This window comes from Ailuropoda melanoleuca, chromosome 8, assembly GCF_002007445.2.
Source record: "Ailuropoda melanoleuca isolate Jingjing chromosome 8, ASM200744v2, whole genome shotgun sequence".
Classification (NCBI taxonomy): domain Eukaryota; kingdom Metazoa; phylum Chordata; class Mammalia; order Carnivora; family Ursidae; genus Ailuropoda; species Ailuropoda melanoleuca.
Genome location: NC_048225.1, coordinates 96,618,640 through 96,645,790, shown reverse-complemented (window position 1 = coordinate 96,645,790; position 27,151 = coordinate 96,618,640). Strand labels below are relative to the sequence as shown.

Sequence of the window (27,151 nt, the reverse complement as noted above, 5' to 3'; positions counted from 1 at the left end):
CATTTTAACAAGAAGATTAGTAACTCTTAAAGAAGATGGTAAGAGAAATGTTTAAGAAGCAATACAGCTTAGTTGGTGTATTAATAAGGAATGCCCAATAGAAAATATACACTTATAAAAAAAAGTGAGTATTTTAAAATTACATCCTTATAAAGTCTCTTATCTATGCATGCATGAATGAGACAAGGGATTGAAGCTGAAAGTAGGTATTTTATTATCATTATTATCATTATTACTATTTATCGTTCTTTTATATTTTGAATGAACCTCTCCTTAGCTAAACTACTTATCTTGAAAGATCTGAACAGTTGGAATTCACTTTGTTTGTTTGATATTTTAAATAGAAATAAATGTATTCTGAATGAAAACTTCATGATTTCATCATTTAATGTGAACAGTGATGAGTTTAGTCGATGGGCTTTTTCTCACCCGCTCAGTGGCGTCCAATGAAGGTTTGAGGTGCTTATTTTCTCTGAAATTCTTAAAGTATGTACTATATGATTTCCCAGAAACTTTCCCTTAAAGTTAGTTGCAATTCCAACTTGTGCTCAAAAATATAGAGGAGCTCTTTCCCTCTTAAATCAGACATGTGGCAATATTTTTCTTTGGGATCTTATACTTGCAAAATATAAACCTAAAAATTATCTTAATTTCTTCAATTTATTTTGTGAATCGGGACACTTTTCTCATTTTATTTTTATCAATTTTTAAAAAATTTGATTGTTGTTGAGACACAATGTGGCATTAGTTTCAGGTATACAACGTAGTAATCGGGTAAGTGTGGGCTGTGCCCACCCCAAATGTAGCGGCCTTCCGTTACCATACAATGCTATTATAATGTCATTGACTAAGTTCCTTACACTGTGCATTTTATTCCTGCCACCTTTCTTATTTTAAAGATCAGCAAACTCTACTTACAAAGAAATTGCTTTTCTTGATTACACTGCAATGTTAGTGATATAGATGATACTAGAACTTTGGAAGTATTTGAATTTTTTCCTATTTAATTCTGCTAAGAAAGAGAGACTGACTAATCTCAGAACTTCCTTATTTGCCACTAAGTGAAGACTTTATTGTGAGGCCTAAATCCACTCTTCGGCTGGCTCTGTATCAGTGTTTCTCAAAAATCTTTTTTTCATTATTGCCCTCTCCCCCTCAGGGAACTTTTCAGACTTTTTTTTTTTTCCCTAATCACCGCCCCCCCCCCACTACCCAGTGAAATTTTACTACCACAGATATACTGTAAATCTATTTATATTCTTTGTGTTTCTATACTTTATACATAAAAGAGTAAGATTTTGTTCACCCTTTGGGGATAACGCCACCCCCATTGAGAATACATGCTCTGTATAGTTGTATTTTGTTTTTGCTTTTGTTTCTGTTTTTGTTTTTTTATGCCAGCATTGTAAAGAAGACAGGCTTGTGTTTTCGAGTCAGCCAGACCTCGGTTTGAATTTTGTGGGTTCTTTTTTTTTCTTTTTTTTAAATTTAGTAATTACTCAACCCAAGTGATTGAACTTAATCTTTCTGAGGCCAGTCTTCTCATTTATGGTCCCTATTTAAAGTCTTTGAAGCTTAATGAGATAATAAATATGAAAACTCCAGTATAGTCCTAACCATTGAGTAAATAGCTTAAAGTATCATGCAGTGCAGTCACTGGCATTTTCCTGAAATGGGTTTCTGACCGTTTTATCATTCCCTCTGGCCACACCAAAGAGTAAGAATAGTCCTTTATTAAGGTAATATTTGCATTTTTGCTGTGTGGCAAGTACTCTACTGGAATTTTTATGTTTTTTTTTTTTTTTAAGATTTTTATTTATTGGGGCACCTGGGTGGCACAGCGGTTAAGCATCTGCCTTCGGCTCAGGGCGTGATCCCGGTGTTATGGGATCGAGCCCCACATCAGGCTCTTCCTCTATGAGCCTGCTTCTTCCTCTCCCACTCCCCCTGCTTGTGTTCCCTCTCTCGCTGGCTGTCTCTATCTCTGTCGAATAAAGAAATTTAAAAATCTTAAAAAAAAAAAAAAAGATTTTTATTTATTTGTTTGACAGAGAGAGAGACAGCCAGCGAGAGAGGGAACACAGGCAGGGGGAGTGAGAGAGGAAGAAGCAGGCTCCCAGGGGAGGAGCCTGATGTGGGGCTCGATCCCAGGACCCTGGGATCACTCCCTGAGCTGAAGGCAGACGCTTACCAACTGAGCCACCCAGGCGCCCCATGGAATTTTTCTGTTTTTATTTTACTTTTCAAAGGACCTTATAATGTATCTACGTCCCATTTTTAATTTTTTAAAGTTTTTTACTTTTTTAAAAAGATTTTATTTATTTGACAGAGAGAGAGAGAGCACAAGCAGGGGGAGTGGCAGGCAGAGGGAGAAGCAGGCTTCTCGCTGAGCAGAGACCCCGATTCAACTCTGGGCTCCATCCTAGGACCCCGGGATTGTGACCTGAGCGGAAAGCTGCTGCTTAACCGACTGAGCCACCCAGGCGCCCCTCTATGTCCCATTTTTTATCTGAAAGAATAATTTTTGCAAGATTTGCAACTTGCCCAAGGTCACACCTCTATTAGGTGCTTCAGCAGAGGCAGGCGACTCGTTTCTCCAGCACGAGATACTTGAAACGGTAGAAAGACTCTTGTCCTATGTGAAAATCTGCACAACTCAAATTTGACAATTAATGTAGTCCTGATTCTTTACTTTCCACCCCCCCACCATTGTTGAAAGCCTATTTCGTGATGTTCATAAATCTCTTATGGGGATTCATAGGTCAGTTGAAGGAATATTTAAGAAAAAATGAGAGACTACTCAGGGACATATCTAAAATGCTCTTTCTGGGGCGCCTGGGTGGCACAGCGGTTAAGCGTCTGCCTTCGGCTCAGGGCGTGATCCCGGCGTTATGGGATCGAGCCCCACATCGGGCTCCTCCACTATGAGCCTGCTTCTTCCTCTCCCACTCCCCCTGCTTGTGTTCCCTCTCTCGCTGGCTGTCTCTATCTCTGTCAAATAAATAAATAAAAATCTTTAAAAAAAAAATTAAAAAAAAAATAAAATGCTCTTTCTGTATCCTTCAAATACCACATGCTGATTAACTTGGGCTTTCTACATCCACCTGCATGTGGCATATGGTACTGACGAGCCCAAGTGGAGACATACTTTCAAGAATCTTGAATCCTCAGTAGTAATTTGAAGTGTGTCAGATACTATGATGTCAGGTCCTCACTGTGTCTTATTAAACCTGTCTCTCTGTAGGATGAACTCAAATCCCATTTTAAAGTGACTTCAATTATCTACAAGTTATTCAAAGTTAAGAAATCAGACAACATAATCATCTGATCTTTCATTGATCTGCTTAGGCTGACAAGAGAAGCATTGAATTTCCCTCCCTTAAAAAATACAGAGGCACAGACAGTCCAGTGATCATAACAAAACCCTTCAAGGGTCCTATGGATGTTGCTGAGGAAGTGGTGTTGGATTCTGATTTGTCAATCTGAAAATTTGAGGTTTACTGAAGCACATTCTTTTTCCTTCTATAAAAGTCTCTTTCTGGGGTGACTTCATCTGTCCACAGACCTCAGTTCCTTTGTTCTGTTATGTTAAGGAGGATTATAAGGAAGAACAACCTATTAACAACTTTTTTAGTTTTGCATATAAACTACACTTCTGCTTTATTAGATGCATAAGTGCGACCTTTTGAAGTGACTGGACAAACCCACATTTCTTCAGAAATAGAACCTTTAAATTTATACCAGATCTTATATGTGGAATTCTGACTCAGTTTCTTCAGGAATGAAGATAATACTGTGTATATTAATGTCATACCCATCTAATATAAATTGTATTTGAATAACCTCAGGTATTTTTCTTGAGCATACTATGAACAGTTAAAATCGTGACCAGAACCTGGGATTAGAAACCAGTTTTTCTCTGTTGATAAACTGTTCGATTTATCCTTTGTTGGTCTCAGTTTTCTCACCTGCAAAAAGAAGATCATTCAATGCAATTTAATAAGTATTTTCTAAACACTTCCTACTATTTGCCAAGTACTGTGCTGGTTATTGGAGTGATGGGATATGAGGTGGCAAACTGCTTTACAAAGTCTTAAACATTGTAAATATCATTCTATATAGTGAGAAACATTGCTAAAATACTCCTTTTAGTTGGAGAAACCCATTTCCTGAAATTATATGATTATCCTACCTAAAAGCTCTTCAATTAACAATTAAGAGTGTTGGTATCATAATTATAATTTCATTGTGACGTTTATTCTGACTTGTAAGTCTTAAATTGACCTTGATTCACCCTTGGGTTGGTTTTTCCATAGGTACCAAGTGAGTTTTGAGATCACAACTATTGCCTTTATACTTTAAAGTCTTCTTTATTTATAACCTGGGAGGTAATACGCCTATTAATTTACTGAAGAATCATTTATGTAGAATCCTGTTTTTTCATATTTCTGTATTTTGATCTAGCTTCCTGTGGAAACATCAGTCTCTGCGCACATTCTTCTAGAATTATATATGTGCTGATCAGTATTCTAAGAATAAGATTTTGGTTTTGCCATCAAGATACTTTAGATCACTTTAAAATTTTCTGTCTTCATTTATCATTCAAATTGAAAATGGGATGGTTTTACAACCCTTGAAAATGGTGGAGTTAATGGGAGTGGTGAAGGGAAAAGAATCCCCAAATTTTTGAGGAGCCATGATTTATTTTACGAATACGGTCTTTCCAAGCTAACGATATGGTGCTAGGGGATCAGTTAAAGAAATTGAGTAAAATACTGAAAAAATTTACCTGCGGTAGAAATAGCTGTTTTGTTCAATCATGTATCCATATGATAGTACAATTGTGTAACATGACTGTTTTGCTGATTTGGAACCAATTTGTGATTTGGTTGCTTTCCTAGTGTCATCTGTAATTTCCTTTGCAATACAGATCCAAAGAATAGAGCTCAAGGACATTGCAGGGTGGAGTAGGGAGGAAAAGGGAGACCAAGAATGGTATGGAGAAAGGGCACACAGGTGGTTTGGAGAAGAAAGACTGCGTGTAAAAATCAAAGTATAAAAATTACGGATGACCAACTTATTTGACCAATTATTTTTTTATCATTCAACTCAAAATAGTGCATTTAATCTCAAAAGGAAATATTAGCTTTCCTAAATGAAATCGTATCTACAACAGACAAAACATATTCTGTAAACAACGTAAATGTTTTAACCTCCATGCACGGGTGATATTACCTTTCCTGTGATGGAGAAATGCCTACAGCTTTTATCTTTACTAGGAACCAAAATAAATGGCCTTCCCATTAACCACATTTGTAGCCCTCCCCTCTCTGAGACTCAGCTCACTCATCTGCACAATGAGAGTGAACTCTAAGATACCTTCTAGTGCTAAAATTACATAACTCAGTCATCATGTTTGAACGACCAACGATCAAAGCACTTACAATTGAGCCTGGTAGGGGTTGAAACACTTCAGAAACCTCTCCAATGGGTTAAGCACATTTTATTTGAGCATGGTGATACTTCAAATATTTGATTTCATTTTTCTTTGACCAAAAGCAGGATAAATAGCATGCAATTTTTACTGTCAAACTAGTGACATACGAAAGCCACACACAAAATATGATTCATGTCTCCTGTTTTTCTTTAACTTGGCTCATAACCAGTGTGTTTGTCATTGTGAAACTGCGTTGTATCTGTACTTGCTCGTGTTTCTATTAACTGTGTTACCAAATTTTTTCCCCCTCAAGGACTTGTTGCTGGTACTGTAATTGGTACCCTAATTCTAGTCAAAATTTTCTGGCACTATGGAAAATCAGGGTGAGCAGAAATTCTGATGATTTAAGAAAAATGTGTTCTTAGCTTTTTTCCAGTAAAACTTGACACTCTATCAGAAGGTAACTCTCTTAGCTTAATTGTATTTTTTGACATGCTCTCTCTTTATTCCTTTTCTCTGTCATTACTGCTCTGGGTGAACAGATAGATTTGTGTCTCTTTTTGCTTTTTTTCAATTTTTCAGTGGATTCAAGGACATTAACATGTCAAAGGAAAGTGATTTGAAAGTCGCATTCTCACCTTGCAATCTGTTAATCAACTCACCTTTTTTCCCTACTCAGTACAATTTCTGGTCATATTATGTGTGTTGCAGAGAAGCAGAAACCTAGGGAAAAATCAGCCTCTAACAGGTTTGGCAGGTTGCCTGTGATTAGGCCTTTTTTTGAGTTGTATTTATAAAAACATACCGAAACAAATATAAACAGCCCAGGAGCCTGACTGCTTGATTTGAATCGTCCCAGGGCTGAAGTTTACATGCCTTGTGATGACAACAGGCAACTTCACTTCCCTGATGCTCCTTTTCTTAACTTGTAAATTGGGGGACATATAACACCTGCCTCAGGGGATTGTAGTAAGGATCAAATGAGTTGCCCCCTGTAAAGAAGGTAGAACATTGCTTGGCACATGGTAAGCCCTCAGAGGGTAGAACGGCGGCACATAGGAAAAAAACAGTATTATTTGAAATAATCTGACCTGCATGGAATGTGCATGTTAAGTATGATGTCATAGTTGGCTCTGACCCATCCTATAGACACAGGATTATTTAAATTCACCCTCCTCTGTTTTATAGATTTTACTGTTCAGAAAACTTATATAAACTTGAATTATTTCTAAACTGCCCTAATGCCTATTTTTTTTCATTAATTAAAAATAACTCTACTTTAATGCTGCCACTAAATGTCCTGTTTTAATTTGGGGGCTGATGTGAGCTATCTACTTTTTACTCTCTGTAACTCTTACCTTTCTCCTTAAATTAACAGTATTATTGAAGCCAATTATAAGCCGAAGTATGTAAATGTTCTTTAAGTCACTAAATGGTTCAGTCTTTTAGTAAAATTATCTGACTACCGGGTCCTGGGCTTTGTGGGCTTTTAAGTAGATATTTGTTTACTGCCAGTAAAGTATTCTAGATGCTATAATAGCAAATGTGGTGAAATAGAACTTCAGATTTTTCAGAAACTTTTTAAGAATGTGGTTTAGAGTCCACCAAAAACAAACAGAATTCGAAGTCATATAAAGTGAGTTAAGTTGGTTCAAATGCTTGAGCAAAACTACTGTGGAAAAAAAGTAAACCACCCCCCTGTGTACTTCCTTGCCCTCGTTCTGGCTCTCCTTTTGATTTAGAGCATTATGGGTTTGCCTTGCAAAGCCTGATACAGCCTGGCAAAGCCTGGTTTCCCTGGCAAAGCCTGTGGGGCCTGGTAGGTGAGGGGGAGGGAAAGGAATGTGGAGTTCACTGGGCGCTCTCTGGGCGGTTTCAGTTTCTTTACATACTTTTCAGTAAAATATTGGCCATGATTGTTTCAGCGGGATTAAAGGTGCTGAAACATAGAGGAGGGAATATTTGTTTTGAATTTCATTGGGGTTTGCAGTTAACCGAATTCCTCTATTTCTGAATCAGAGGACACTCATACAAACCCCTAAGAAAACACTTGCCTTTTTCATGTGCACTTTGAAAACACTCCACTTGCCTTTGTTTTGGAAGTAAAAGCTGTTGAAGTTAAGAGCTAACTTCGTACATTCCTGGTTATGCTCCTGATCTCATACCGATTTAATTAAAAATTGGATCTTAATAGGGGCAGGGAAAAGAGTTAATAAGTGTGAAGGCGATCACGTACCTTCACTTGGTGACCCTTGGCGTTTGCCCACCAAAGGATTTCCTTACCTCTCTTAGAAATGTAGGGTTCCGTAAGTTTTAGTTTTTAAAAGGGATGTGATTGTAAAGAAATGCTAATACTGCTTTTCGGTTGAAATTAAAATTATATAATTCAATTAGTGTTTTCCTTCTCTACTATTCAGCTCTTATTACACTTATGAAAACTGCAAAGCATGCAAAGATAGTAAGTTCTGTAATTTAACTGTGACTGGTGCTGCCTCAGAAGTAAGACGTTCTGGTAAATCAGAAAAGGTATATGGTTTAATAAAGTCACATTTCTGTGTCTTGCAAAATGTCCATCAGTACACCTGATGTAGGTTTTATCCATGACTGTTCAAGGATAATAGGGGCTCAAACCTCTATTATCTCATCAGACTGGTTTTTCTTTCTTGAGTGAATGACTAACATATTGGATCCCTCATTAGCATGACGTGTCCTCCATTCTCCACTCATCATCTCATCTTGTGCTTTGCACTCAGTTTCTTGAAATGATTGGATGCTAGCAATGCCACAGATATTTGGGGAAAAAACCCAAAGGTGGATACATTAGGGCTTAAAAGTAGGAATGCCTTCACTATGACTGTTTGCATCGTGAGATGATTGGCTTATATTATATTTGTTTCTCCTTTTTTACTTGGTGGCTTTTAGAGTTTCCAGTGTGTAGGAAATATTAAGATTTGTTTTATGGTATCTTTTGTAAGTCTTGCTTACAGATCTTATATCTCCTTTACGTTATACAAAATTATGACACAAAAATAACTTACTATAAACTTATCTGTGAAACATTCTAGGTGTCTTCCTCGAGGTGTCTTTTGATGAAACTTTTCTCTATTGCGTGTGTCAGGGGTTTTCATTGACTTTTAATCTGGGAGTATCTTAACCAATTTTAACTTGGCTACTTAATTTCAAGAAACTAAAAAAACTCAAGTGTCATATTTTAGTTGGTGTTGCTATAACTACTACACGCTAAAATCCACACTGGCTGAGGTTGGATGACTTACTAATTTTGCCTTTGTTTTGCATGCTGCATTAACGATTAATTTTCATTGTTTATCACATAGTAACCCAAAGATTAATGTGTACCATCAGTCAATAAAATTATTTTGATGTTGACTTTCTTTTTTAACTTTCAGGACACACATGTGTAACACTGACAGTCTTGTTTATGACGCTAGTAACCATTGGCTAGCTGATTTAGCCGAAGAAGAGTTAAGAAGAAAGTGCACACAAGTATGCAGACTATTTCTAGTTTCTTAGACCTTTCCGGAGGAGTGGACAAAATAAATGTAATAGTGCTCTTCGTTTCACATGCTATCATTGTCTTTAAGGTGCATAGGAAAATCATCGAAGCAAGGAGAAGCAAATCTGTCCTGGTACACTCCCAAACCTCCTGAAAATAGAACAACTTGCAAAATTTCGAGTGATTACTTTCCTCAAAATGTAGGAAAGTGTGGAGGTTCGGTCAGACTTAGAACGTGAACATGAAAAAAGGAAATGCATGATTTTTTTTCACTAGATGTGTAACATTATTTTTGTTTACAAAGAAAATTAAAAATTAAACACAGTAATTGGGTACTGGAAAGAAACCAAAAACCTAAAATCAGTCTCTTCTGAGCAAACTTGCCAAAGAGAGATGAACCGTATTATAAAATAAGCCTTGACTGTAAGGCATTTTCTTTTCTTATTCCATTGAAATGAGTAAATGGGTTAACAAAATATTTTAAAGGAAAAACATGCTCATGACTCAAGAGCACTGATTTTCTTGGGTTAGTTGGTGGCAAAGAAGGAATAGAGAATGAAGGAATAACTCTTTCTTTGTCACACAGTGTACTGTATCCAATCAGGACTTAGCCTCTCACTTGTAAATAAAATGGATTGGCTGTAATTTTGTTTAAGGACAATCTTTTTTTTTTTTTTTTTCCTCTTGAAGAAAGACCCCTATGAAAGGGTGAAAGGTATCTTCATTAATTTAATGTCTCTAAAAATATCCAGAGATATGATGATATTAACATAAGAGTCTATATTTCTGAAGTGAGATGTTCATAGCCAAATTGTAAATCTTATTCTTTTGTAATATTGAGGTTAATTTATTTATATTTATTTATGTCAGTGAATGCATTGGTTTTACATGTATAGCAAGACAAGTTCAAGAAGATATGTAAAGAAAAATTTATTTTCCCTAAATAGAAATAAATAATTGATTACATTTTTTGTCTCATGTAGTATTTGAAATTTATTTTCTTAGATATAAATAATGCATTTCTAAATAAGAGATTCTTCTCCTGCCTCCCATAAGTAGTTTAGAATGCTGTCCTTTGCTTCTCCTGGTGTGAAACATTTTCATTTACTTTGAAATTTTACCATATTGTACTTTCTCAAGCATGCCATATTCTCATATTAGAGTTGTGTCACTTGTTACTGGTTTACCTAAGGGCAATCACATTAACTTCTAGATTATTATATATTCTTATTGTCTTACCAATTATGTTTAAGTGTTGGAATAGACTAGAATATTCACATAACTAAATTTATTTTGTCATATTGTTTCGTCTATTTTGCTGTTGAAATATTTTAAAGTAAATCCCATATACATCATGGTATTTTGCTATAAATGCTTCAATATGTATTTCTAATAATAAGGACATATTTTCAACCAAACCACAATCATCACAACTAACAAGATTAACAATAACTTCCTAATAGTTTCTAATATTAGGAAATTCTTTTAACTCTCCTAAAAGTTCTGTGTATAGCCACATATCCAACTACTAATTCATTTGTTTATTAATTGGGAGGGTCTCCTCTGCCTACGCTGTGACAGTCTGGTGCTTCCTAGGGTAGTAGCAAGGATAACACTGATTCAGTTTTTCAGAAAAACACCTGAGAGCCTACTCTGTGCAGGTTACCATGTGCTAGGTGTGAGCTTTTCAAGATAACTGCAATACAGTGGCTGCCTTCAATTCGCTTGAAGTCTATCACAGGAAAACCCAAACTAACGCTTACTGAGAGAAAGAGTGTAGAATTACAAGTGTTATAGTCATCACCTGTACGGAAGACAGGGAGGACCTAAGCTCTCTTTGCTACATGGGTGAGTGGTGGGCAGGGAGGCATTCAAGACAAGATGTGAATTAGGGAAGGACAAATAGAGGAGATTCCCCGAGCAGGAATGGAGCCTGCAAACAATGCGGCAGTTTCAAAGGAGGAAAGGCTCAGAGAGAAGACGTGTTTAGTGTAGAAATAAAAATTATAAGTTCCCAATATTTACTCTGCCTTGATTAAATTTAAAGTTGGAATCAATGAACACAGGTTTATAAGAGCAAGAATTTTAGACATTGGGAAATATCAAACTTCAGCAGTACAATACATTGAGTTGGCCTCTATAGTTTATTATTTAGATAAAGGTAAAGCTGAAAAAAATATTTAGCAGTTATCTTGAAGAAAATAATATAAACAGCAGGCAGATTGTGGGTAATGGCATTTTCTTGTAGGATTTATAATTACTTTGTGTCCTGTTGTCATGAACTTGAATAATTTTATTTTTTCCCAAGACAAGCTCTCCTGTGAGATTATACTTTGATTTCAAAGATCATGTTGCCTTTACTCTTGACACTGCTGCTGGTTTGTTGTGGCAAGTTTTACTTGCTTACCACAGAAGTTTGCCTTTTATTATATTTAACCTACTATCACTATCAGATTTCTTGGAACACTTAAACATTAACAGTTTTTGTCCTACCACACCTTAGCTTTTTTTTTTTTTTTTTTGGTTAATGCCAAAGTGGAAATGCCTTATTTCCTATTCCAACAACTTGAGCGTTCCCTCCACTCCCTTGCCTAAATTAAGATCAGCCTCTTCCCTAAAGCCAATGCTTCCTTTGCAAACTACCCCAGTGCTGGCTGGTTCATTTTCATACCCTGTGTGCCTCAGTGTTGAGAGAAGCGGTGGTATTCTTTTCCTTATTTATTTCCCATTGCATCTACTTCCGTCCATCTCAAGTTTCCCAAATATTCTTTAAAAAGAGTAACTATTCTTTCACTCAAGTAGGGAAATTTACTAAAATGCTTTTTCCCTATAGTTTTCTCTTTCTCAGTTCCAAGCAGTTAGCCACATTTTGGTCTTCCTTGCTACAGGGGAGCATCATGACCTGTGGAAGCAGAGCAACTTAAGGACAGCCCTCTTTCTTGCTATTCTTCTCTGAAATCCTGTACTCTCATCATTGACTAACTAAGCTGTGGGGAGGGAGGTGGAAGCAGAATCAGGAAGAGAGAAGATTCCTGTGAACCACAAAGAAGACATATGTTGCTCGAAGTCTCTGATTTAAGCATCCTGACAGTTTCTAGGGTGGGGAGGTAAAGACTCAGAGGTGAGTGATGGGAACTATAATGTTATATTTTGAAGTTGGGACTAGCAGGGTTTGTTAAAGGATTAGGTGTGCAGTTAAAAAGGAAAGAGGAATTAAGGATGACACCAAGGGTTTTAACTTGATCAACAGAAAGGCGATTGTCCCTCTTTCCTAATCTTACTTCCCTTAGGAAGACTTCTGTAACAGAAAGATCAAGAGTTTGTTTTTATATATGGTAAGTTTGAGATGCCTTTTAGACATCAAAGTGGAGATGTTACATAAGTAGTCAAAAATACAAATCTGGAGCTCTGAAGTGGGGTCCAGGCTTGAGCTATGTATTTGGGAGTCATCAATAAGAGAACATGTGTCAACGAACCCAAATGGAAAAAGCAAGATAAAGACTCATATTCAACATTAGCGTTTACAATATGGAGGTCATTGGTGGCCTTGAGCAAAGCTCTTTCAGTAGGGTGGTTGCAATGGAAAGCCCAGATGGAGGGGCTAAAACAGAGACTGGGATGAGAGAGATTGAAGATAGACAATACAGATGAATATGGACTTTTTTGAAGAGTTTTACAGAAAAGTTCAGGCAGAGAAATGTTTGTGGAACATACCGTATGCTCAAGAGAGATTTTATTTTAAAATATGGGGAAAATAATATCACATTGTATGCTGATGGATATGATGCAGGAGAAAGAAGGAAGAATTTCTAAAGCCCTTAAGGTGGGGAGGGGTAATTGACTCCATCCTGAGAAGTGACATAGTTAAGTCGTTAAGAGCATGGATTTTGGAGACAGACTGCCTGAGCTCAAATCATACTCCTGCCATTTAACAACTGGGTGACTTCAGGAAAATTCCTTATCTACGTACCTTAGTTACCTATCTATAAAGTGCCTTTCTAGCTGTAAAGTGGGAATACATAGAATTGCTATGAGAATTATGAGAATTTAGTTAATAAACGTAAAGTGCTTAGAATAGTGCCAACCACATAGGAAGTGCTCAGTAAGTTTTAGTTCTTTTAAGTGCACAAATGAAGAGGAATCTATAAATACGTAAAGCGGCGCTGGAATGAGATTTGTTGTGGAATTGCCTTTCACAGCACTTGCAACTCTGCTGGCCCAAACATATCTATGTATGGAATATCAGTAAGGGTTTAGGAATCCCGTGTTCTCTGCTTTCCCTCTGATTCTTATATTCTCAGCCTCATTATAGCCAACACCCTCTGTCACAAGTATTATGGATCTGCCCCTTTTTGTTCACTCTCCTCCATGGCCACGTCAGAATGACCACGAGTGGAGGTTAGAGGCTCTGCTCTCCTTGGAGTATACAGCTGTTACAGCCCACTTACTGCCTGTGAAATTTGGGGCACCCAAAAGCTTGACCAGCCAAATGTTTTCTAAGTCCAGGATCTTAATTTCTTTGACTATACAAAAACTCAGTGGGCTTCCGATCTATTTGCTTCCAGTGCCTACTACGGGATAGTTGCCACTGCCAAATTAATTAACTAAATTGAATTCTCAATCTTGATCTGTTTCTTTACCTCCTACTCACCATCTCATTCTGTCCCTTATTTCTGCAGGTTCTCACTCATGGGGGCTTACTTCCTTGTGTGCTCAATTGCCTTTGTGCTATCCATTCCTCTTTGCAGAATTACTTGCTGGGATTCGCTAAGGCATAGGGTGAAGATACTCTCTCCAGATATACTTTAGTTTACCATCTACCAAATTTATTTGGCAGTATCATTTGGGCACTACCTTAAACCACATTTAGAACGTGGTCTTTCCTGACCCACCCAAGTGTTGAGAACTTGGGCTGGGAATCCTCACCATGACTGGGCACTTGCCACAAATTCTCAGGGTTAAGTTTTTATTTTTCTATTCATTTTTTTTATTATGTTATGTTAGTCGCCATATAGTACATCATTAGTTTTGATGTAGTGTTCCATGATTCGTTTTAAATTTCTTCTGCTTCATTCAACACTATGGCCACCTTCCCTACCATCTTCTGGGGTTGGGTTCGGAAAAGGCCTGGTTTACTTTTGGTTCACTCTGAACCTGAGGGTAGAGTCCTTTACCAGTCGCTGGACCAAAGAAATTAAAAGGATAAACGTAAGTTTTCTGATATCAGTAAATGACCCTAGGGCAGATTTAATTTTGTTGCTGATATTCTCCCTTTCTTTTCTAGGTTCAGTTTTGCAATCAGAGTTATCTCTGGCAATCCCCATGCTATTTTGTTGGCTTATCAATGGGTTTAAGATAATTTCTAATGTTTGAAATCCAGTTACCTTGGTTGTTTCTTGAAGAGTAATTAGTCCAAATCTTAGGCCACCACTATTGAAAAATAGAATTCCTAAGCACAATGTATGCTCTCATCATATATTCCTATGAAAAGTGAAATGTTGAAAGAAAAAAAAAGGACACATTAGAATGATGCAATACATGTAAATTTAAAATATTAAGTCAAAGAAATATGTATACAGTTGACCCTTCCTTGAGCAACATGGGTTTGAAGTGCATAAGTCCACTTATATGTGATTTTTTTAATAGTGCAGTACTGCAAATGTATTATCTCTTCCTTTGCTTTTCTTAACATTTTTTTCTAGCTTCCTTTATTATAAAAATACAGTAAGAAATGCATATAACATGCAAAATATGTATTAATTGACTATGTTATTAGTAAGTCTCCTGGTCACCACCAGGCTTTTAGTAGTTATGTTGTGGGAGAGTCAAAAGTTACACATGGATTTTCTACTATGTAGGGAGTCAGTCTCTTACCCCTGCATTGTTCAAGGTCAAATGTAATTTCAAATGTTATAAATTGTGAATAATCAAAAACATTTCAAACTGTACAAGAAAAATTTCTCATTGATAGGACCATCAAGATTTTGAAAAGATTCATTAAAGACTCATAATCACGAATTATATAGAGCATTTCAAGAACAAAATTCTATAAAAAAGTTACATAAAATCTACGTAAGTGAGAAAGCTGAAGTTTGAAAATATTTAAAAATTTGAAATATTTTATTTGTAAATTTCATATACATTCAATATACAAGACCTTTCCTTATTCTTGTATTTTATTATTCTTATCATAACTATGTGATATTTTTAATGTAATGAATTTTTTCATCATGTCCTATATAGGGGTTCCCAGATACCTTCAGTTTATCATTGGATGACATAGAAATATCACAGTTTTCTATTTGTGCCCAGATATGAAAACAGATGGAAGTATTGGGAAAGGGAGAAATCAAGACCCAAAGGAACATCTTAATAAATACAGAAGTAGCTGATTTTATTATTGAGCAAAGCAACTATAATACAAATAGGAATACATGCAGGGAGCCAACAACTGGTCACAGAGCCATAGAGGATTTTCTTCTCTATTTACACAAAATTAAAGCTACAGTCACTAAACACCGTCCTAGTTTTAGTAAGCAGTCTGCAGGGATTTATTTTGTGTTGGTGGTTACATGGAGTGGACTCTGCCACTCCAGTCTTTCCTAATTCTTTTTTTTTTTTTTAAGATTTGTATTTAATTATTTGAGGTGGAGGAGCAAATCCAGGGAGAGAGAGAATCCAGAAGCAGGAATCCCGTTGAGCGCAGAGCCCAGCGCGGGGCTCACTCTCATAACCCCAAGATCACCACCTGAGCCTAAACCAGGAGTCTGGACGCTCAACTGACTGAGCCACCCAGGAGCCCTGAATCTTTCCTAATTCTTTATCAGGCTTGTTCTGATATTCAGATCTTCATAATTCTTTATCAAAATCTTCTATGTTTGCCTCTGACAGTATAACTAGTTCATCTGATTAGCCATTCTCTTCAAAATTCTTTAGTGAAGTTAGATTAAGCTCCGTTTCCACACAAAGCACTGTGTGCAGGGCTCCGAGGAATTTTTTTTTGAGAATCCCCTGTCTATAAATGCAATTTGGCTTAAAAACACATTACAAAATCCATGATCTCGTGTGAAGTGTAGTCATTTATTGATGAAAATTTAGAATAATAGGTAGAGGAAAAGTACTTGATTTTGTGTTTATTGTTTAATCAATGTACATGACATTATTCATAGTGTCCAGGTACCATCTCTGTTGGTTTGGATCCTAGATCCCCCACATTGTTTTATTGCTAAATGTGCCCGATGTTCTACTCCTGGGTAGTTTTATATCTCCTAGTGGCAGGAAAATATGGCAACATTGTTACTACTCACAATGCCATAATTCTTTAGAAGCTATTCGTATGGATATAGGTCTTCTTCCTTCTGTGGTTCCCTAATACCGTTTACTCATTTTTAATCATATCGTTATTCATTATAGTGATCATTCATTGTGCCACCTGTGAGCATTGGCTTCCAATGACATTCAAAGGTTGTTACTGTGCCTCACTGATGATAACCACAAATGCAAGTGTTATCCATTTTCCGGACAGTGAAAATGTAAATAATACTTCATTTTCTAGTCATGTTGTATTTACCCTCTGGAGTTTATGGTATGTGGTATATCTTAACCTATGGTGTGACTCTTTAGGTCATAATCACTGCATTCTTGGAATGGGAACTCTTTCAATGTGGACTGCATCTGTGCCTTCCACACCTTGCCATCATCTGGAAGGACAGGCAAAGGTCTATGGATGAAGTAAAAAAAGCAGCCATTAATATAAAGATTACCCATCTTTTCCCAGCATGGCCTAAGGCTGAGCAAGGACAGCATGGCAGCTCCACATGAATTGGAGGCAAGAAAGGACATTGAAAGGAGGGGTTATTGGCTTTGAGGAGCGATGGTCTGGAAAATTCTGAGGGGGAGATAGAAGTGGTCACCTCTGGAGATCTGCCTTCACATGGCCAGCAGAGGGAGTGGGTGACTGTTCTGAGTGCCACCGAGGGGGCACAGAAGATAAAGGACATCTGCTACCGCTCTCGCCATCCCCAGGTGCCATATTCCAAAGGTGCTAGGGGTGGCACCACAGTTGGAAGAAATAGGTGAGAGCTGTCACAGGGACCCACACACACATATTTGCAAGCCCCAGGGCTGGTGGTGGTTGGTCTTCTAGAGCCTTAAACCAGAAGGATGTGAATAATTTCTAGTAGATCTAATCCAAAGATAACACAAGCTCAGTTTCTTCAATGCAATATTATAAAAAGAAGTACATGAAATATATAGTTACATACAAACTACACCAAAAACAATTGGGTCTTTACTGATTCAGGAGGAGTTGGCAGAATGTAGCAGAGTCTCAATGGTCATTTCATCATGGGAGTGTCAAGTTATCACTTGCAAGATGACGACTATGGGCTGAATTGTGTCCACTCCAAATTTCATATGTTGAAGCCCTAACTCCCCAACTCTTTGGAGATTGGGCCTTTGGGAGGTAATTAGTGTTAAGAAGTCACAGGAAAGGGCCTCATGATGGGATTGGTGCCCTTATAAGAAGAAACATCAGAAAGCTAGCCCTCTCTCTCTGTCTCCCCCACCGACCACCACTGTATGAAGACACAGTGAAGGGGTGGTCAGCTGTGAGCCAGGAAGAGAGCCCTTACCAAAACTAACCAAGCTGGCACTCTGATTTTAAGATTCCAGCTTCCAGAATGGTGAGAAAATTGATTTCTGTTACGTAAACTACCCAGCCTATGGTATTTGGTTATGGCAGCTCCAGCTAATGCAATAGCTAAATATAGTATTCACTATTTATTTTGTGTTTGTTTATAGAACACTAAATAATTTCACTTTCATATATTTTAAAGGGACATTTTATATATTAATTTTTAAACTGAAAGGTATATCGAGATCTTTAGCAGTGTGATTTTGTGCTAGATTTTTTAACCTTTTTTTTTTAAGATTTTATTTATTTATTTGACAGAGATAGAGACAGACAGCGAGAGAGGGAACACAAGCAGGGGGAGTGGCAGAGGAAGAAGCAGGCTCATAGTGGAGGAGCCTGATGTGGGGCTGGATCCCACAACGCCAGGATCACGCCCTGAGCCGAAGGCAGACGCTTAACCGCTGTGCCACCCAGGCGCCCCTTAACCTTTCTGTTTCCTCATTTATAAATCTTCCAGTAGAACCTTATAGAATTTTTATAAGAATGAAATCTGCCAATATTTGTAGGGTGGTTAGAGTAGTGCCTGGCCCAATATGCTATGTGTTTATTAAATTAAATAAAAGTAAAAATAACGAACATTTCTAATGTTATTTATATGTATATTATATTTCTAAATGTGGTGTTTTTATTATAAAAACCAAATTAGGCCTAATGCCTTCCATGTTTGTTTTTCTCCTCTGGCCTCTTCATGACTACTAATTATTGGAATGTTGCTGATTAATGTATTATTTTCTGTAGAAACACTGAGGCCTTTAAACCACAGATTTTCCTTTTCCTCACCCAAAACTCCTGAAAGGATAGAAAGCATTTATAACAGGACAGAAAAACATTTTAATTTTTAGTTTAGATTTTTCTACACAGCTAATGTGTATGTATTCTATTTCTCTTCTCATCAAAGTATCCTATTATCTTTAGCCAATGGTGTTAGAACATTTGAGTAACCCAGTATTTTTATTTGGAAGGCAACATTTAGAAAAAAAAAACATCTTAAGACTTTGTCCCTTGAATATTCATTTCTTTATTGTATATAAACAGTGGTTGTCTTTGCAAACACAGTGATTGCAAGATAGGTGCTTCCATTTTCTTCAAACTAGAGAGGTTTCTGTTGTTGTTTCATTGTTTTTGTTTTTATTTCAGAAAGAGCACATTTAGGGGCGCCTGGGTGGCACAGCAGTTAAGCGTCTGCCTTCGGCTCAGGGCGTGATCCTGGCGTTGTGGGATCCAGCCCCACATCAGGTTCCTCCACTATGAGCCTGCTTCTTCCTCTGCCACTCCCCCTGCTTGTGTTCCCTCTCTCGCTGGCTGTCTCTATCTCTGTCAAATAAATAAATAAATCTTTAAAAAAAAAAAAAAAAGAGCACATTTAAAACATTCAAAATATTCTCTTGATTTCTTACATTTTTTTGAAGTCTTAGAGACTCTTCTCTGATTTATACATGCATTAGTGGTCTTTTTGTACTAATATACCATTGCATTTGGAAAACATTATTGTCTATTAAAGAACTAGGCACATAAACGGTTCTTGATCAACGTTCCCTCCTTGCTGAACTGGGCTATATTCAGAATATATCAGGGTTGTCTTCAATATGCCCATTTCACTTCTCAGGAAATATGCGGACCCTGAAAACAAAGTGCTTCCAGAAGGCTGGAGACCCTGTTTAGGACTCATGAATTTCACCTGGATTCCCCACTCCCCATCTTTTAATTCATGGACTTTCATTCAGAGAAGAAAAAACACATCATCTTCAGTAGTAGAATTTCATCAAATGCTTGGGCAACAATGTGAAGGTTTTGACCATCCATTTTTGTCCAAAGGAAAAAAAAAAAATGAAATAGCAAACAATGAGCCAGGGCAGGGAGAGGCTGTTCAACTCAGAGGTGCCTATCATTCCTCTCTTTTACCAGATCAGGGTTCCCAGTTTGATAGGTGAAGTATTGAACCAGAAATGGGGAATTAAGCAGTTTAATCATCTTTCTTTAAATTCAAAAGCTTGCAGATGTCCTTAAGTCATTAAAAAAAAAAAAAAAAGATCTGAATCCTATGGATCCAACCTCAGTGACAACCAGCTTCTGGGACAGGTGGCAGCAGACAGATGGTCTTCCCTCTGAGCCCCAGATGGAGGCTACTCTTACCTGTAAGCACACACTCCCGCCTCAGTTTAATCATTCAGTCCCCAGAGAGTTGTTAATTTAAAAGAGAAAAGAACTCTTAATTCTCTGTTTGAATAAGGAATCCAAAGGGACACTGGATTTTACTTTTGAATAATGGGGAAAAAGAAAACGTCAAAGCTCTTAAAAAGAAAGCTCACAAGTATTTATTTATTTAGAGCAGGAGGGCAGAGAGAGAATCTTCATCAAACTCCACCATCCAGCAGGTAGCCGGGCACAGGGCTCGATCTCAGGATCCTGAGATCCTGACCTGAAAGCAAGAGTCCGATGCTTAACTGACTGAGCCACCCAGGCACCCCAGCTCACAAGTATCTGTATCTTCAACAAAACAGATACATGAATGTAAGTATTATAACCAAGGCTAGTATTATTAAAGGAACCAATTAGAAGCCCATACTTTCAGGGACTATGTTACAAACCATAGGATGACTTTTACATAATACAGATCTGAGACTCTTTGTTGGAGAGATTGGCAGAAATCCGTTCCAACCAGGGGAGCACACAGTTAAGTAGCCAACCCAGGCTTTCCCCTCCTGAAAGTCCCACTCGGAGACAAAGGTCTTTCTAAGTTTAGGTAATTTATAACAGGACAGTATGCCACACTGCTCCAAGAAAACAGTTATTTACTGTAAGAAAAAAAAATTCAAATCAAGACAATGGAACAATTTGTCATGGAAATTTTTTTTTTTTTTAAAAAGCCCTGTGTTGGATGCCTGGATAGTGCAGTTGTTAAGCCTCTGCCTTCGGCTCAGGGCGTGATCCTGGCATTCTGGGATCGAGTTCCACATCGGGTTCCTCCGCGGGGACCTGCTTCTAAAAAAAAAAAAAAAAAAAAAAAAAAAAAAAGCCCTNGGAAGCCCTGTGTTGTGTTTAGGTTTCAGGAAAGCTAGGAATCACCTAGCTTGATCCTGTCCCTCAGAGAGAGGAGCAAGTGAAGTTGTTTATCAGCAACAACAGGAAGGCAGGAGTTAGGCTGACTTTGAGATTTACTGTAATTTCGTAATAGCCATCGTTTTCTATCTCTAATTATTTGAAACATGACTTGTCAAATTATAAAATTAAATTAGTCATGAAAGGTTTTAATACATATTTCAGAGTAGATAAGCCAATATAGTGAAATGTTTGAGTAGAGAAACAGATCTAACATTATACCAAAACTTAACTTAGGATGTACTTGATATCTTTAGTCAGTAGAAAAAGAATAGAGTATTTTATAAAAATGAGGCCAGCATAAATGCGTATTGTTTTGGAAGACAAAAAGATTGCTGCATCACATCATTTACTGAAGTTAAATCCAGGTAGATTAAGCATCTAAAATTTAAATATGTATATATCATTTTATTATCTTTATGTGAAAGTGTATATATACATATATATGTGATAAGAATTGAGAATAACAATGGAATAAACTTAAACAATACCAGAAAACCAAAAATTCTAAAGAAAAATAGTTGGTTACCTTCAACATTATATATGGCGTAAATCACTATAAATGTAAGTTAGAGAGAACCAATATAATAGATAACAATTCACAACCAATATAATAGATAACAAATTAATATCTACTATAAAATGAATTCTACAGTTAAAAAGATAAACACTCAAATAAGAAATTGGATAAAACAACAAATACAGAATTACAGAGGAAAAATTGCATATACAGAATAAAAATATGAACAGAAGTTCAATCTCAGGTATTCATAGATGTGCAAGCAAAAAATTATAAATTAATTTTCATTCATCAGATCGGCAAAATTTTAGGGATTCAGTATTAAAAACATTTTGGTAGAGCAACTTACACATCAGTGATAGAAGTGTCTGTTTCAACTATTGGACAGTAATCTGTCAGTAATGATCACATTTAAATACAGATGATGTTTAACCTAGAAATCTCACTTTTATGATCTATATCCTATAAAAAGATGTATATATATTAATTTATAAAAACATATATACACATATAAGCACATAATGTACATAAAAACAGTTTCGCTGTAGACAATAACTAGAGACATAACAAAGGAAGATATTTCTAGTTTAAAGATAGTCTTGAATCTACAGAGTGAAAAGAATTTTAGGCAGAATTGATGAAGTAAATGCATCTATCTAGGCTTATTCTGAAAAAAATTTTTTTTTAATTCCATGATGGAAAGTATCACTACATAAGTTTTTATTAGATCTTTTACCATTCTTAAATAGAAAACTAGGTTCTAGACACTGTTCTAATAACTGTACATATGCAATTTGACTTCATTCTATTTTTACAACCGACCACCTTCTGTTGTTCAGTCGCAGGGATTTGAGATATTAATATACAGTATCTGGAAATTACCTGGAACATTTACACATGTCAACCTTTTGTATTAATGAAATAGTAAAAATTTAAACAAGTATATAAGAATGTCAAAAAATTTATCACATTGTATTACTAATGTGTATGTCCCTTCCCATAGGAAGGGAGGGTGAGGGGTTTTTTTTCCTTCTTTTAAACAGGCACGTGAACTTTGATCACTTATGGTTATGTCTCCATCTAGTGGTAGAAATGTATTTCAAGTGTCTGTATAATAAGGGCATGGTCGCACTGGGAAACACCTGAAGCCTTGAATAAATAGGAATTACTGTGGCTGCTGTTGGGTAAATGTCATCAGGGTCTCCACAGTTTATCTTGTTATGTAGGGAGGAAATATTTTCCGCTGACTGAAAACTTTATTTAAATTTTACTTTATTCAAATTAGTAGTGTCCGGTTTTTAGAATATTAACAAGATCCTTTTGTGTGAAGTCTAAAATTCTAGTATAAAAACGTATATTAAAGATGCTAGTGGTGCAGCCACTTGGGAAAACAGTATGGAGGCTCCTCAAAAAGATGAAAATAGAGCTACCCTACAACCCAGCAATTGCACTACTAGGCATTTACCCCAAAGATAACAAATGTAGTGATCTGAAGGGGCACCTGCACTCCAATGTTCATAGCAGCAATAGCCAAACTATGGAGAGAGCCCAGATGTCCATTGACAGATGAATGAATAAGGAAGATGTGTATATATATAATGGAATACTACTCAGCCATCAAAAAATGAAATCTTGCCATTTGCAACAATGTGAATGGATCTAGAGGGTATTATGCTAAGCAAAATCAGTCAATCACAGAAAGACAATTATCATATGATCTTACTCATATGTGGAATTTAAGAAACAAAACAGAGGATCATAGGGGAATGGAGGGAAAAATAAAACAAGATGAGGGCAGAGAGGGAGACAAGCCACAAAGACTCTAATCATAGGAAACAAACTGAGGGTTGCTGGAGGGAAGGTGGGTGGCGGGATGGGGTAACTGGGTGATGGACATTAAGGAGGGCATGTGATGTGATGAGCACTGGGTATTACATAAGACTGTGAATCACTGAACTCTGCCTCTGAAACTAAGAATATACTATATGTTAATTGAAAAAAGTTCACTTATTTGAATGTGAAAAAAAATGAAGATGCTAGTGGTTCTTACGTATGTGATGGAGTCAGTTAGCTATCTGACCATTTTGGCAAGCCAGCCTCAAGCTAAATTTTCGAGCTAATGTTATTCACACTTACATATCGCTCTCAGACTTTTGTTTTTAAGATTTATTTATTTATTTGAGAGAGAGAGAGAGTGTGTGCACAAGGAGGGGGAGGGACAGAGGGAGAGAGAATCTCCAGCAGACTCCCCATTGAGCACAGAGCCTGACTTGTGGCTGGATCTCGTGACCCTGAGATCATGACTTGAGCCGAAATCAAGAGTGGGACACTTAACTGACTGAATCACCCAGGAGCCCCTGCCCTCAGACTTTCTTAAAAATAAAATTGTTTCAGGTATAAAATGTAGATGAAACCAGAGAAGGAGACAAACCATTAGAGACTCTTAATCATAGGAAATAAACTAAGGGTTGCTGGAGGGGGGCGGTGAAGGGATGAAATAACTGGGTGATGGACATTAAGGAGGGCATGTGATGTAATGAGCACTGGGTATTATATAAGATTGATGAATCACAGGCCGATACCTCTGAAAACAATAATACATTATATGTTAATTAATTGAATTTAAATTTGAAAAGATTTTTAAAAAGGTAGATACCTTTGTAATGACTCTCCTTCATTTACTAAGTGAATCTTTCTGAGCCTTCATTTCTTTATCTGTAACAGTATCAACATTTGAGAACCCTCCAATACTTCCTGCATTTATACACATGGCGTCTCTCAACACTTCCCACAACTTTGCCAGGAGGTAGGAAAAATGTTTGTGTCTCTGTCTTCTGATGAAGAACATGTGGTGTAAAGAGATCTTAAAAATAATCCAATCTCAATAAACAAGTAAATGTCAGAGATGGACATGTACCATAGATTTCCTGATTCCAAATTTAGTGCCTTTTATGAGACCTCCCCTCACTTGCAATTATGATAATTAAATGAGCTAATATTTGTACAACTGCTTAAATCCAATAGGAATATAAGTCACTGTAAAATTACATAATAAAGAGAACAATGAGGTTTTTGAATGTGAGAAGGTTAGCAGGAGATAAGAGAAAAATACTTCAGAAAAGTGCATATATCAAGCTGAATGGAGCTGACCATCAAAATAAAAAATGTCCAGAAATTTGAGAGGCTTTATATACATACAATTTATATGAATACATATTTTCTATCTTCCCACACTTTTTCTACGCCATCTTCCTAAAATACCATTGGGTTAGTTATTGCTACATTAAGGTTTCTGCCATAAATTCGAAGAATGACAAAGAGAAGATGCTATGCAGTCCAACAAACAAGAAAGAAAGAAACAGGCTAAGTGTGTGTCTTTGTTAACTGTCTTTATGAGGCACCACGTGTACAGAGCGTGGATGTGCGTGGGGGCTGGAGCCGGCTGCGAAGATGACCAATTCTGGTTCTTTTCTTTAAAAAGTTCTTATTTCTCTTGTTCTTACTTCCATTTTCCATTTCATTCTATTCCCATCAAAGGAATTGTGAGTTGAATAAAACAGTGAGACAACGGAAAGGGAAGAGAGATGGAACTGAGTCACATTCTTTTGTGGTCCCGTCAAGGTTCTCTACCATCTGAACAAGTCTCCCCAAGCCCACCTGGAGGTCCACTGTGCTTTCCAGTACCTTCAGAACCTGCCGAATGGACTTGTAGAGAACACATTCTGAACATACTCTACACAGAAGAGCAACTGAATCGTAACCTCGATTTCTCTTAACTTCTGTCACCTGCCTTTCCACCTCATGTGCTCCTTTCAACAATAATGAGAAGGAAAACCCAAAGATCTCATCTCAAACTTAGTCTTCCTTCTCAGACAGTACTGAACACAAAAGGGACTGGAATTACTTGTGGTTCTAATAATCCAACCAGATACATTCAAAACTAATCACAGATTGTTACTTTAGAATAAATATAAGGTCTAAAGTTGAGTTTGTAAACTTCCACTTTCTTCCTTCCCATCACAGGTAATAAGTACAGGCTAGCCCATATCTATTTTCCTGCCCCTGGAAAGGTTCCATTATAGCTGAACAAGTCACTTCTCCACTGATGTCAGTATTTCCTTAATTGTCTTTAACAGGTAAGCCAGCTCTGAGCGTGTTCCCAGCCCAGAAGAGCTTTTGAGTTGTAAGGGAAAAAATCATGAGGCTGGGTGTCAGGACATCAGATTGCAGTCCCAGCTGTCACTGAGTGGTATGACCGCCTGTGTTTCAGGACCCCAAGGCCCTCGCCTGCAAATTAAATAAGTTATACTGAAGACTAGCAAAGGTTTATTCTAGCATGGGTAAGTGAACTCTACAGTCTAATCAAGAGCTGGAAATTAACTCCTGGCCTTGGCTTCAAAAGTCCCTGGTACAGGAATGAGTCACCTGTCTGGGCAATCCCTGCAGAGGAGTAAAAATAACTGAACCAAATTGGTATAAGTTCTTCCGAGAAAGGATCCCTCCTTCCCTTTGGGTTTAACATTCTGTCCACAGAATTCATGTTTTGTCTTAAAGTGCCAAAAGGATAGACTCAACTTGAGGGATGTCTTTACCTGTCTCTGGAGAATCTCCATTATCATTGCTACTTTCCCTCTTTCTTAGTAAACTTTAATCTAATTTTTACAATGTCATGGAAGTCACAGACATTTGGGTGCTTTCAGTGTTTTCCAATATATAGCTTGAGTTTTTTTCTTTATGGGTTCTTCTAAAAGCCCTGTAGGAGGGAGGAGTTGCCCACGGGATGGAACACTGTCCTCAGTTTGGCAATAAGGCCCATGGAGCTTGTTCTGCTCAGTGCTGAGGCCACTTGGCTCTTAAGCCTGTCCTCACCCCTTGCTACTGAATCCTTCTGGAGAGAGGTTTCCCCGAGATTCGGATGAAGGAAGCAAGCACCCAAATAAATTATTTCCCAACTGTGCTCCTCAAGTGTCTCACATTGGCATCGTGCCCCCTTTCTCTCTGTGCCCCCCCTTAGAAAAGTTTTCTAAAAGAATATCCAGAGTCCTAAGTTTTCCAAATGATTCTTTTCTTTGCAAAAGCAGCAAGACGTTCCTCCTCCTTCGGGAAGTCTGGGGCAATCCAGTTGCGTAAATTTCCAACTAAGGGTCTCTCAGGGATTTTCTTGAAATGAGGAGGAATGGGGTGCATCCAACTATTCCCGAAGTCTCTGGCTGAGAGGTCAACCAGAGGTCCCTCTAGTGCCCACGCTATACAGCCCTCTGGGAGACAACCCCCCCCCACCTTGTACAGCTACCAGCAGCGAGTGTGAGGGGGTTTCAGAGCTTCTTCCCTACAGAAGGGGCCCCTGCTTCCACATCTCACTCTGCTCTGGCTCCAGATCTGGAGGATGTCCCTTGGGGATCCAATAACAGACTCCTGAGAGAGCACCACCACCCACTCCTTCCTGGCCCCCGCATCTCCATTCGGAAGTTTTGTTTCTTACACTCTTTGCTAGACATTTATGATGTCATTCTCTCTGCCTCTTTGTGTATCTGAATTCCTTCGTGATAACCAATAAAATCTAAAAGAATTGGAGGATCTATTTTGTCACTTCCCATTTTAGCAAATTGAAGCACTGCCTCTTTGGGGAAGTATTATTTTTTTATTGAGCTTTTTTCTAAAGCTCTATTTTCTTAGCAGGTTAATAGAGGAAATCAAAAACATCTACTGGTTGAGGGATTGTCTACGTATTTAAATAGCCAAGAGTTATCCTCAGTCCAATAAAAAAAAGTGAAAGTTTGTCTTACATTTTATTTTAAAGAAGTTGAACTTAATAAACACAAGTTCTTTAAAAAGTTTTAGAAACTTTCCTTCTGTTCTTTTCAACAGATACTTACTTTGCACTGC

At 37.4% G+C, this 27,151-nt stretch overlaps 1 protein-coding gene across 7 annotated transcripts in view; it reads left to right on the top strand.

Annotated features, from left to right (window-relative positions):
* CD55 (CD55 molecule (Cromer blood group)) overlaps nucleotides 1–26,842 on the top strand; it is a 45,021-nt gene extending 18,179 nt beyond the window's left edge. For 2 of the 7 annotated variants that reach the window (XM_034666947.1, XM_034666948.1), the window contains 3 exons: nucleotides 5,751–5,820; nucleotides 7,855–7,963; nucleotides 8,845–9,917. In XM_034666947.1, the coding sequence (XP_034522838.1) occupies nucleotides 5,751–5,820; nucleotides 7,855–7,963; nucleotides 8,845–8,859 (194 nt within the window). In that variant the 3' untranslated portion in view covers nucleotides 8,860–9,917. Of the gene's footprint in view, nucleotides 1–5,750; nucleotides 5,821–7,854; nucleotides 7,964–8,844; nucleotides 9,918–23,989; nucleotides 24,072–24,802 lie in introns of those variants that run through there. The other 5 variants (XM_034666949.1, XM_011236542.3, XR_860840.3 and 2 more) reach the window with 4 other exon arrangements.
* Nucleotides 26,843–27,151: the final 309 nt, after the last annotated feature.